At 41.8% G+C, this 13,458-nt stretch overlaps 2 protein-coding genes across 3 annotated transcripts in view; one reads left to right on the top strand and one right to left on the bottom strand.

Moving 5' to 3' along the window:
* Positions 1-13,458, bottom strand: part of SYN3 (synapsin III) — a 176,707-nt gene that overhangs the window by 109,905 nt on the left and 53,344 nt on the right. The gene's annotated exons all lie outside the window — the stretch shown is intronic.
* Positions 1-13,458, top strand: part of TIMP3 (TIMP metallopeptidase inhibitor 3) — a 39,485-nt gene that overhangs the window by 19,476 nt on the left and 6,551 nt on the right. Inside the window, exon 2 of the mRNA XM_075051083.1 lies at positions 7,505-7,587. Coding sequence (XP_074907184.1) covers positions 7,505-7,587 — 83 coding nt within the window. The remainder of the gene's footprint in view (positions 1-7,504; positions 7,588-13,458) is intronic.

Below are 13,458 nucleotides of genomic sequence, written 5' to 3'. Positions count from 1 at the left end.
AAGATCAGAGGTTAGATGCAGGGACAGTGCTGGGCAGCTGAAGAGTCTTCAACCAAATTGCATATAGGAACCTGAATGAAATGTCTAGAAGAGTATTTGCAGTTTCTTATCTAACAGAGACCTCTCATTTCTCTCATTCTAATGTATTTCAAAGGGAGCTTGGGCTTCCATAGGGTGAGACGGACCATATGGGGAGGGAGAAAAATGCTTGCTACTGCTGCCATCAGAAAAACTGTATCCAATTAATAAGCTACAGGTGAAATGCCAAGCACACACCAAGTTCTGCTTGTTTTATGCAACCTTGCATCTTTAATTTGTGGTCTTGTTGGGAGGATTAACTTTCTCCCAAGTAAAGCCCTTCTAGAGCAGTTTATACTTTTTGAACTTTTGATGGGAAGTCTGATGCAATCATAGTCTTGTATGAAACAGTTGTATCATTCCTTATTTTGCAGTGTTGGAAATCAAGCAGTACAGCGTGTTGTGCAAACAGACTCTCAGTGGCAACGAAACCTGCAGGGATGGGAAAACTGGTTAATACTAAGGAAGTGCAATTGTAATCAGTTTTAGAGCTTGGGCCAGGGTGAAGTCATTTAATAGCCTTCCACTTTTTTTGGGTGGCCTTCAAACAGCCTTGCTGTGCCACAGACAGGGAAAGTTTTTTGGATCTGTAAAACAAAGGCCAAAAGTAAATGTCATAGTTCTGGTTAGAAAATGAGAAGGAAAGATATCTGGGTGTCTCGCCTTCCTGTTTTTATTTAGACTTTTATTGTTAGTCAAAATGTTCCAACGCGCTTGCTGAAGTTAGCACAAGTCCTTTCCAATGTGATATTTATGTGACAACTGTCTGACTGGTAGAGGTGATTGTTGTCAAGAAGGTGCTCTTTCTCAGTGTTCCTCAGAGCACTTTGAAAAGGCAAGAGGTCAAGATTTGGACTGCCAGTAATGGGAGCTAGTTTGTTGGTGAGGAGTATGAGAGGAAGGCAGCCAGCAGTGAACCTGTTACTTCACTACCTTTTTTTGCTTTCTTGATGAGGTTCTCTGGTGATGCTGTGTACCAACACAGATGGATTTGGCTTCTTCCAAGACAAAGCAAAAGAGGTTGGCTTTGCTCTTGTGGCTTTGGCTGAAGGTCATGATGGAACGAGGCAAGAGGAAGCTTCTCTATTGTATTTTTTCAGCCTTCTGGCACTTTGCAAGTAGCCTTCAAATTCAATACTCTGATTTGTAAAAGAATTCTATTTTGGTTATGTAGGAGGAGGTGACTTTCAATACAGGCAGATCATCAAAGAGACTGGAGACTTCTATCTGTTTTTTTTCCCTCTTCATGAATCCCCTGCTGTCATCAGCATTTCCCTCTCCATTCTGCTTTGCTGTGGAAGTGGAGGAATGGGTGAGAGGCTGCTTTCTTGTCCTCCTTCCAAAGCAGGTCCCACCCACTTGCTGCTCATATAAGTCTACAGCCACCGGGCAATTTAATAGAGCATCCCGAGAGGCTGCATATAGCTGGGCCAGACTTCCAGTCCAAAGGACACAATCCACTTGTAGTTACGGTCCTCTGTTTTTAGGGAGGCCAAGAGTGTTGGTAATAATTGCTAACAGATCAGCCAAGGGAGTGGGAAAAGGAATGCAGCTCATGAGAGAGTGACCAAGACAGAGCAATTCTGCCTTTTTAGCAGCACCATCAGCACCAATGCTAGAAAGTCTGTGTGTAAAAGCATCCTGCCTTGACCAGATTAGGAGACACTCCCATAAATGCCAGAATAAACTAATACCTCAGTAGTGTCATAGGTATGCTCAGGAGTCCTAAAACATACCAGCTGCCTTAGCCCTGCATGATGTGAGTCCTCTAGCATGTACGAGCACAGTAAGGAGTTTTTGTGAGACAGGCTGAATGAGAGAGCTGCTAGTAAAGTTGGTAAAAAGTTCTCAGTAAATTGCTCTTGGAAGTGAGCCCTTGTATAGTCTTTGTATGAATAAAGTGGCAACCATGCTCCTTGGCATGTCCTGTGTCAGTGTTAAGGCAGCATTTCCAAGTGCACCATTCTGTTGGGGACTGGTTTTGCTGTCCAGTTCCTGGTGTAGTCAGTGACCTCAAGATAGAAGGTCCTGGTGTAGTCAGTGGCCTCAGGATAGAAGGAGCTTTTCTTCAGCCTCCTGATCACATTGCTGTTCCCCATATATTTTATTTTGCCTCTATTGGCATGTCAAAGAATGGACTGGGAGAATAACTTGTCCCCTGTGTCTCCATTAGTAAACAGCATGAATCCTCCACATCCTTCACTTACTTAAATGCAGTGAGCATGCATCTCAGCCAAACCTCTCACTTAAAAATACTCATATTGCAAACCAATAAAATAAATCCTTGAAACAATAATGAGGAGTGTAGCATTTGTTACTCTCCTGAGCCATTCATGATAATTGGTCACAAGGGAAATGGGTTTGGAGCAAATCCTGGTCTCTAAGGGGTGTGTGTCTCCACTTAAAATGCTGTTTATGGATGACAACCAGCCCACTTGCATGAAAGCATCTGGTTCTCATGGTGCAGTTGGGCATACAATTGGGGTTCCTGGTGTTGGCTTCTGCGTGTACTACTGCCCTCTCGTTAACGGAAGGTGAGATTTGTGATAGTGTCACCATCTAGTGGCTGGCCCCCATAAAGGACACGAAGATAGTTGGTGCTTTTGCTTTTCAGTTGGGGAAAAAAGGGCTATTACGCACCTAGTAGCTAGTGTGTGCCTGGATGAAACGACTTGGTAATTACAAGTCTTTTCACCATGTTATTTCCTGGCAAATGCTTGTCTTGATCTCACATGTCCACTTCCCTCACATCGGTCATTGCCTGTTTTGTCTACTGCTTGCCTCATGAAAAGAATGCCTTCTGCTATCTCAGCTGTAAAAGCCAGTGTCCTCTTCTGCTTCATATCTTACCTTTAGGCCTTTTACCTTTTCTGTGAGAAAATGGCTACAGAGTAAGGGATAAAGTTAGAGAGTAGTTGAGTTAGATAAGTGTGCATTTGCGCAAATAAAAGTGCATATAGGGCCTTTTTCTCCTATGCCCGTTCTGATTTTTTGCCTTTATAAGACCTGATGCAGTGACATTTGGAAAAGATGTAAGTGATTTTTGGGTGTTTTTGTGTGTATACATGCACATGCAGACAGTTTGTACCACCCTAGAGATGCCAGTGAAATACAAACCATTAGCTGCTTGCATTATACTAGTCCTGTGGCAAATCTGAGCCATCTCTGTTTTCCTAAGCATTAAGCTAGATTACATTAGGAAAAAAAAAAAAGCAAGGAGGGAAGGGAAAAGACATAAATACATAAATCATTTGTGATACGTTGTTAGATGTATTTCTTGAATCCTCAAACACAGCAGGTTGTTATTTTCTTAATTTTTTTTTTAGAATATCAACTAAATATCCGGTTTTCTTTCTCTCCATTCTTTCCCTCAGGTTTTTAATCATGTCAAATGTTGAGAAGCAACGCATATGTTTTCTCCTCTTTGAATCATAGTATGGCTGCCATGCTTATCTCATCAAGATTTATATCCTCATCTAATTTAACTTTTCATAAATAATTTCAAACCACTCATGAGACCTTGCCAACTGCTCCAGTCCCACAAAGTGACCCGACCTGGAACCCCAAAGTACTGAGAAACATTCATCTCGGAGTATTTTCATAGGCAGTACTTCAAAGGAATTGTGGTTTAAAAATATGCAGCTATTTTGGTGACCACTTGTGTGGGATAAAGTTTCCCATCAGTAATAGCAGGACTGTAAAAGAGCTTCAGGGAGAAGGAAGGACTTCAGGGGAGCAGTTAGAGCACCTTTTGCCTCATTCTGCTCAAGCAGTAAGAGTCCCCAGAAGTAAACAGTTTACTTTGTTAACATACCATGGACTGAATTTGCAGCAGAAATACTGTAAATTTCTGATAATTTGCAGAGGGTGAAAAATTCCCCTGGCAAGTATGCATGGTCCCTGCTCAGTAAGGAACAATATTCTTTATCTTCTGACCAGGTGTGAAGAGTGGTCCAGCAGTATAACTTGTGAGCGGCAGTTTGAAAGAGCAAAGATAGGAACTGGGAAACATGTGGCTGCAGATGTGCCACTTAGAGCTCTGTTCTGGGTAGATTTACAAGTGGCTTTCATGTGTGGAGGCTTAGGGTGATGAAGCTGGACATGCAAGAGCAACTTCTGAGCAGTCCTGTCCATCCAGCATTTCTCTCCAGTTACCCAGATGCATCTAATCCTCAGGGGGTGTCAGCCTCACAAAATACAGGGGGTAGACTTAAGTTGGAGTATCCTCTGCTCCTTAGCTAACAGCTTGACTTTGCCTTTAATATGGGAAGAAAGAGGTAGGGTGGGTTCTTTGATCATTCCTAGCTTTTTGGTAAAGGAAGGAACTTACCTAGAAAAGTTACAATTTGGTTGATAAAGGCAACTTCTCTGAGATACAGTGGGCTTGACCCATTTACAAAAGGCTTGAAGTGACGGCCTATGCTAAGGTTTTTCATCGTTTTTACTAGGTGAGTTTGCTAGGATGGTGGTTGTTCTCTAACTTTACTGGAGAGCAATAATATGAAAATACAGGTCCTTCCACTTGCTTGGAGGGGTAGCATTAGTTGAAATTGCGATGCTGTTAATGTGCTAGTGTAGATGCGCATTTTGAATCTTTGGTCCTTTGGTGAAGCTGTGGATTAGTCCATAAATCAAAGCTGGTTTCTTTCTGAAGTGGCTGTGCTACTCTAACTAGAAGATAAAGAGCTGCCAAGCTAGCAGTGAAGTACGCGAAGAAAATGGGGGTTTAGATATTTTGTCAGCAATTGGGAATGTGCCTGTCATCTTTTATGCTAACTGGTTTGGAAACCCTAGCATTTTGCAATATTGCCTTTTAGTATATTGTCAGTAAGATACAGGATTTCATTGTTGATTTCAGATGTGTTGGGTAAACACCAGGTTTTTCAATTTCAGTGTATCAGATATGCAACAGATGAAGAACAGACTTTTGACACCCTTTGCTATAGACTCCAGCATTAGTGAAGTGCCCTGTAATTCACAAAGCCTTGTGAAACACAAAAGAAATTGTGTTCTTTCTCATTGACCCTTAGGCAGTCTGGTTTTTGTAGCTTCTTTGGTGGTTGTGGTGGTTGGGGGCAACAAATGGAAGAACCTAGTTCTTTAAAGGTATTTGCAGTCCTCAAGGACATGCTTCAATATAGCTACTAAATTTTGAAGAAGAGAGTAAATTGAAGTCTGAACAACTTGTTAAATAGAAGAATCAATAAAATTTTACTGACTTTTACTGCCATTGGATAATAGAAGTTTAAAAAAAAAATGAAGAATGAAGTTTTACACTCAATGAATGAAGGTTTTGTTGGTCCTTTGAATCAAAGCCAGCAGGACTGTCTTACCTAGTTTAAAATTTATTTGACAAGTCTGGCTGAAGCATGGGATATAAATCAGAGCAGAGTGAGTTTGTCTTCATTTCACACCATCCTCATGGAACAAGTTCCAGGAACCTGGTGTGTGTATAACCAGACCTATGTCTTCCTTTAGATCTGTTCTTCAGATTATTCAGAAAGCTGGGACAAGCCTTTTGCCTTATTAATTTGGTCTAGATAGTGAACAAAAACTTAGCCTCCTCTTTTTCCCATTTCTTCCAGTGGGCTTCTACAGCTGTTTGAAACCTAAATGAGCTAAGAAGCAACAAGATGCTAGTTTAATATCCTATATAGCAAGCAAAATGGATCTCTGAACTTTGTTGCTGCTTTTTGATAGTGCTGTAGTGTAAATAATAACTCGGGGTTTTCCTGCTTGCAAAGGAGTACCTCCACCTCTTTGTCTCCCTTCCATGACTTCCTGCTTTTTCATGAATTGTTTTCTGTGATGCATTGGTATGACACATTCAGCAAAACACAGACGACATGCTGCAAAAGATGGCTGTGAAAGCAGTACCTCTGTCCTGTGCAGGGAGTTACGATCAGGACCTTCATAGGCTCAGAGGAAATTATGTATGTGGTCCATTTTAGTTGCTGGATTTCAGTAGTCTGGACCATTGGGCCATATATTCAGCAGAGGTGCGTTGTTTGCAATGGTGTACCGATACAAGCTGTATGCAAAAGTAGCTGATATCTCTTCTTCCACAAAAAAGGGGGTTCTGGGGGATTTATGTATAATTCTACATTGTCAGTTGTGTTATGAGTATGTTGCATTCTTTGGATTATTTTACTGGAATAATTTTCATAGCCCTTGTAATGAGAAGCTTGATGAATAAGATTAATGAATAAGATTTTAGTTAAGATTTGCATGGTTATATTGTAGTTTTGATGTTTCTTTTAACTGATGAAATTTTGAGTTCCCTGGTTTATTTTTTTGTCCTGTTGTTTGTACGAGTGGCATATAGGGTTTTCTGACGGTGATCCTTATTCTTCCCAGGATTGGTCTTCTCCAGTCTCATTTTCTGCAGCCTTTGTAAAAATTAAGCCACTTCTGGTGCTTGTATAATGTGATATGATTTTTCTAGGTGAGTGGACTTAAGCTGAATAATGCCTGCCCAGTCACTAAGCTTTGCTCCTCTACTAAGATGATGAGCAGGTGATTGCAGAACTTTTTCGATGAAACAGTAGGGGTTTTTGTGGAATGCCTCAAAAATAGAGGAGCCTGAGAACTCTTCATTAAGCACTGACTGTAAACCACCCGCTAGATCCATCTGAGGGACCTAAAAATCCTTATCTGTGATGGATTGGGCTCAGTTGGCATTGCTGTGGTACAATGGAGGTATCTGTGTCAGGCTGGATGCTGCGTACGTGCATGCACACACAATGCCCCCTAGGATCCACGAAGAAATGAAGTGTATGTAAGGTCTGATGGGTCAGCTTTAGTTTGTCTTCCAGGTGGCTTCTGGCTGGCCTGGCAGCTTTCACTGTGGACTTGATGGTTGCTGAACAATCTGTTTTTGCACAGTAGCCATTTGTTGGAGGGAGCCATTTTTTGGGAGTTTTGTGGTATCTGAAAGGTGGCAGCGGTAGTGAAATCCCCAGATATGGGATATTCCAGTGTGCTGTACTGTATTGTTGTGGTTGTTGGGAAATGGAAGCTGCACTGAGCACCCAGAGAACAATTGTTGAACATCATTCCGTATGTTGAGAGTTAAGACATTAAATATGAACTTCATGCCAGTGGCTTGGTGCAAAGATTTTAACCTGGCTTGGTCCTGGCTATAGTCTGCTTTGCAGATTTCAGTGAGATTTCAACATAAATAATGCTTGTTCTTATTCTTTACACAGAACTGGATTTCCTCTAAATAAATACTTGCTTTGGCATCCCATTTTACATGCCTTTGTTTTGTGTGAGATTTAGAATAAATTGAAAGGAAGGTTGGCTTGGAGTTTTGTTTTATTTTACAGAATAATTTATCTAAGTGGCTTTTTTGAAGTGGAGGGTCTAGCCTAAATGTTGTGCAAAGTTGTTTATAATTCGTTGTATTTTTCCTCTCTTATGACAGTGATCCGAGCTAAAGTTGTGGGGAAGAAGCTCATGAAAGATGGACCATTTGGAACGATGAGATACACAGTCAAGCAGATGAAGGTATGTTTGGAGGCACTTCACATAGGCTTGTAGATATGATAATGATTCTAATTAACATGTAATAATGAACAGAGTTTGCATACTTAAAATAACAGCATGTCAACTTTTCATATTGGTCAGCCAGAATAGAAGGTAACCAGCAATTGGTAGAAATTTGCCTGCAGAGGGGAAGGGAGCAGTAAGAGGTCATTCCTGACATATGATGCTGAATACCTGAATTCTTGCTTTATTTTTTAAATTTCTGGTAGTAAAAGATGCCAGATGGGCTTCTCTAGGTACTGGAGTCCTGTTTGTGTTCAACATACACAGCATTAGACTGTGGAAATGCAAGCTTTTCCATGCAACACTTTAATTAAATTCAAGATGTGGTGGTAGGGGGTCTGCCAGCCTTGGGAGAATGGTCTTTCATCTTTTTTTTACTTGTATTCTTTGTGACCATCAGTTAGAATGATGGCATTTTTTTCCATGTATGGAACAAGTGAAACTCATATAGTGAAGTCTTTATATAAAGCTAAACCAAACACTGTAGCTTCCAAATATCATCAGCTCAGAAGAGCTGTAAAGTATTGACTCAGAGATGAAAAGATGTTGATCTCCTATGCCAGTTTCTTGGTTTCTCTAGTTCCTCTCTTCAGAGCTCTAATTCTTTGCTGCACAAACTGCACTCAACCTGCTGCTGTGGACTTAGGTTTTTTTCTTAAACTGACCCCTTGTTATGTAATGCTAAAAATCAGCCCTAGATTGTTTTTCTTGGCTATGCCATTCTAGTCATAAGACTGGTTTATGTCTTTAAAAAAAAAAAAAAAAGGAAAAAAGAAAGGGAATGGAAAAGCTTGGCAGAGACTGCAGAAATCTGAAACATATTAGACAAAGTAAAGGTTCAGAAAAAACCAGTCACTTGCCTGCCTCGTAACAGTAACTCTCTTTATAAGGCAGTTTATAGCTAAGCACGAAAGCTGGGAGGAGGAGACGCAAAGCCTGTTTCATAAGCTGTCGCAAAACCGCACACATAGCCAAATCTGGTCCTGGCATGGCTCTTCCACTAGAGTGGAATGCTAGCACTTTGAATAAGAGAGCATGAGGTGCTGGGCTTACTAATTTCCTTAATCTTAAAAATTTCTTTTTAAGATTCAAAAGGAAATATGTATTTGTTGATTAACTTGTATTTGTAAAGAAGACAACTGGGTATGTTGGCAACAGTGAGATAATGCTACCGCTCCTTTTTTTTTCTGTTTGTTTTTTTTGATGGCTGTCCCTGGCCTCATCAGGCTTGCAGCACTCTGTGCTGTTCTTGTCCAGTTTTGTCACTCTCTAGCTCAGCAAATGTACACCATTTCACAAAACTACTCAACATCCACATGCTGCAGTGGCTTCATCAACTTTTCTTTGTCTGTTTTCATCCTGGTCTGTCCAGGACCTCTACTTTCCTACTCAGTTCCAAGAGTTTGGTGCTTCCTAACATATGACCATGAACAGAGTCCAGTGGTGATCCAGAATAACAGTAGTCCCCAAAATGAACTGCTACTTTTTATCAACCATAACGCTAGCCTCTCTCGTAACTAATGATGCAGCCTGTCCCATTGTCAGCCAGTGAGCTGCAGTGTCAGAGGTCTGTGGAACAGCATTAAGCATTCCTCCTCTGACCTAGGAGCCTGCAGCAGTGTCCCTGCTATGAATAGAAAAGGCTTCTCTGTGTCTGCTTGCATGGGGAGGAGCACAAGCCCAGGCCAGGTGAGCATGTTGAGTGGAGCAGCAGCCACTCTATTGTCAATAGCCACCATTGTGTCAATCTTTAAATAAGATGCCTGAGCCTGTCCTGGCTGTTTTCATTGGGTTATTCTGCAGCACAGGGCCAGAGTGTTTACAGCAGATACTGCAGTAATCTGCAATGTCCTTGTGCTGAGACCACAAAAGAACAATTGCCTTTTTGCAGGAGCAACTCCACAGTGTTTTGTTAGGAAGCTATGTGTCCAACAAAAGCAAGAGTGATTTTAAAGTGGAAATTGTGTGTTGGTCAAACCGCCTCTATGCCTGCTACATAGATGGTGGGCTGGTGGGCTGTTGCATTGCACGTTTAACTGCGACTTTTAGCAGGAAGGAACCTGAAGCAGTCAAAGTGCTCAGTAGAACTGGAATGTCCAGAGCACATAGTTCTTGATAAGCAAACAAAGTGTCTTCTTTGAAACGCTGCTGTCTTTCTGCTGAGCTTAGAGACTTCAGTATAAAGAGGGATTCAGCTCCATACAGCGGGGGAGCTCAGAATGACACAGCAAATCTCTCCCTTGCTTGCCCCAATGAAAGCTGACTGTCCTCCTGCTGAAAAGAAAACTAAGGAGGCCTATGGCTCTGCCCAGCTGCATGGGAACAAGTCTGAAGATAAAACTAACGTGTCAGTGTTTTCTGGCCACCTATAAACCCATCTGCACCTGCTGATGAAAAATAAACAAGCATTTAGTCTACCAGTGTGTACTGAATTGCCTGTGAAAAGCATTGAGAGCCTTAAAAGGCAACAAACAATCTTTGTATTTTTTCATGGGTTACTTGGAGTTTGCTGTGGCTGATTCTTGCTCTCACTAGCACTCCTGAGCTCGTTGCTGAATTTCACAACTAAATGAGCTTGGGGCCTGGACCGGAGCACAAGGTCAGCGCACAGGCACAGAACAGTGCCAGGCTTTCTAGCGTTCAAGTTGGTTGTCTGAAAAGGCCTTGTGCTTTTTCAAGCAACCTCTGCCTCCCCCAATATTTCAAGATCACATGTCAGAAATCGGCACAGGACTGATCTAACCCCCGCGTGTTCTGTGATGCTGCAGGGCATTCTGAGAAGGGCCCAAACCTATTTCAGGAAACTGCAAAGGAAACAGGGAGATAAGATATTTCTACTCCATGTGCACAAACAGTCCTGGTTGACCATGGCAGCACTCTGCACAGGCTGCCAGAAGCAAGGAGGCTTTCCTTGGTTTGTTGCTAATCTGTAAAATGAGTCTAAGGGGTGAAACGTGATAGTCCCAAGAGGAAAGAAGTGGGGTGGGATTAATTTAGTTTAATTTTAGACAGACTAAAATGAGGTGTTGAGTCTTTCAGGCTCTCTTGATTGTCAATGGAGAGGGACAGGAACCACTGAATTGTAATTCAGCCCACTAGTTGTAGACAGATACTTTAGGATGGGCTGAGTTGTGCTGGAGGTGCCCGTTCTTGGCGTTTGACTAAAGACGATGCCTAATTCATATGAAGCGCCTAAATTTTAGGTAGCTGAGGGTTAGGCAAGATAACTCCAAGCCTTGGTATCTAGTGTGACCTCACATGGGAGGGACAGAGGGAGGAACATCGTATCACAGGGTGAAGTTAATCATGCGGCAGGAACCACCGCAGGATTTGCATGTGCATTTCTGAGGCAGTATGGGGGCTGCTAAGGCGATTGCTGACACAGCTGGAAATAGAGTAGCACTAGCAGACACCACCATGTGATGCTTGCTAATACTTTGTTCCCTGTCATTATGCTTCCAAAAATACACATTTGTGGTGACAGGAGGACTCTGAGGGTAGCAGTTAGGAGAGAGGCTAGCTTTATGGTTGGTTTTCTTCTGACTGGCCTAATAGCACTTCCAGGATATTTTGTGTATCCAAAAATAATGCTTAAGGTATTGTTTTATTTGTTTTGAAAGAAGGCATTTGTAGAAGATTCCCTGTTGCCAAATTTTCTTTTTCCTCCCCTGAGAACCAAGGTCATGGTGAATTTTCTTTAGTCATCAGAGGATGAGGCAGGCCCTGTCTGCCCCCAGCACTGGGTCAATTAGCGTGACAGTTGCTAGCATTGATGAGGGTCACTGAGGGGTGAGCTGAAGTGCTTTTTGAGAGGCCAGAGCACGCTTCCTTCAGCAACCCTGACAGTGGTAATGTGAACAGGGAATTAGGTCCAGGAGTTTAAAACCAAGCCCCAGTTCAGCATCACTAGTTACTTCATAGGCAGTCATGTTGAGCTTGATGGTGCAGAAGGTGCGAGGAGTGACGACTGCAAGGGTCCTGTAGGAAGGGCCCGAGCAGCTTCTCAGATGAATGATTAGTCTGGCTTGTAGCCCTTTCTGCAAGGGGCTCGAAGAGAGAATGAGCTCAAAGCATGCCTGTGCACGTGTAGACTTTGTAGCCCAACACTACTTGGAGCTTACCACTCTGGGTGACAGATCACTTGTACTGCACATGCACAGCATACAGCTCTCTGCAGTGTAGATAACGCACTGCCTGGAGAGACTGGGCAGCCTCAGCTCTTATCTTAGCTAGTCTTATCTGCTTAGATACTGTTATCATAGCTTGTGGTGTGACACCCTCTAGAATGGGGTCTGAACACATAATCTTTATTCTATGTTCCGTTCCTCACAGTATCCTTGGGAAGCAAGGCAGAGCTGTTCTACAGATGAGGAACAAAAGTGTACTGAGGGCTAAATAACACATCCAAGGACAGACAGGATGCTTGTGCCAGAACCTAGATCTCCAGCTATCCTGAGCGTAATTGGAAAATCTGAGTAGGTCATCCCATACCAAGAAAATTGCAGGGATAAAGTACAGATTAGGCAAGATTCAGTTCTTCCATATTCATTGAAAGACTTTGCTCACTTACAGACACAACGGTGTATTCCAAACATGATCTGTGAGCTTTTGTTGATACAGTATGATTAATTTAAAAAAATGCTTTCCTTGCATATTTGCTGGGTGTAGAAGAAAGGCTAGAAAATGCAAACCCTTTGCATGTCTTTTACTGTACACAGCAGTGCTGTTAACTGAGTTGTGATACTGGTGTAAGAATATGCTGATTGGGGTAATATAACTAAGGAGAAAAAAAAGCCGGCAGACATTCCATGGATGCCCAGAAGATAGTTTGACCTCTCAGCATAGCAGAATAAATAGTAGTTCTTTATATTTTTATGTGCAGTATCTGGACCTAGCATAAAATCCATTAAATCAACAGACATTCTTTCAGAAACAAAAAGATTTGTTGTTTTTAAAGGAGGTGGAGGAATAGTGAAATGCCCTGGGATAATAGGGGACTTCAAGAAATAGAATACAGCCTGGAGGAGAATACCACAGCTTAGGTGGCACAGCAGCAAGGTTCTATAGCTCTGGGATTGTTTGGGATTTTTCTTCCTCTTTTGCCTCACTTTAATATTTACAGTTAATCTGAACGTGATTGTGCTTTCTATCAGTAAAGCTGATATCAGAAAAAAGGATATGCTATGAAACTGTGATTCTCTCTGACTCTTATTGTTTTCCTTTAACTTTTAAACATTGGCCATTCATACAGTTGGTGGAGGAAGAAGAGAGACTGAATGCTTAGAAAAGAAAACCAAATTTTAAAGATGAAATTTTGGGGAGAGTAATCCTCAATGTTTCAAAAACAGGATATGTTTTATTGCGTCCTGTGTACACATGCAGTGGTTGTTTCATTGCTATATGCGGACTTCACTATGCTACTAACAGGTGAGCATGAGTTTCCCTAAATTGTAGTGTGAGGTCAGGTCAGATAGGGACACATGCTAATTTCTGACTGAATCCAACTGCCAGTATATCTTTGGGTTCATATTTCAATTAAACTGAACTGTAAGAAAGATTATGAAAAAGGAGAAGGAGTATAGAGGAATTATGTATACATGATATTTTCTTTATGGCGCCCATCAGTACTGGGCTAATTTTAGGACATGGAGTAGAATTCTATTTCTGCATGCATTTAGTTAGAGAAACATTAAATCCTTGCTGAGGTCAGCAGAGGTTGTGTATGCTAGGTGTTTGAGAAGGAGGTGTCTGGCTTGATGACTTAGATCAAGCGCCAAAGGTTTGAAAGTCTTACAGCAGCAACACTGGAAAATAGGGTCATTGTTTAAA

Source organism: Buteo buteo, chromosome 19 (genome assembly GCF_964188355.1).
Source record: "Buteo buteo chromosome 19, bButBut1.hap1.1, whole genome shotgun sequence".
Lineage (NCBI taxonomy): Eukaryota > Metazoa > Chordata > Aves > Accipitriformes > Accipitridae > Buteo > Buteo buteo.
This window is presented reverse-complemented; position numbering and strand designations above follow the sequence as displayed.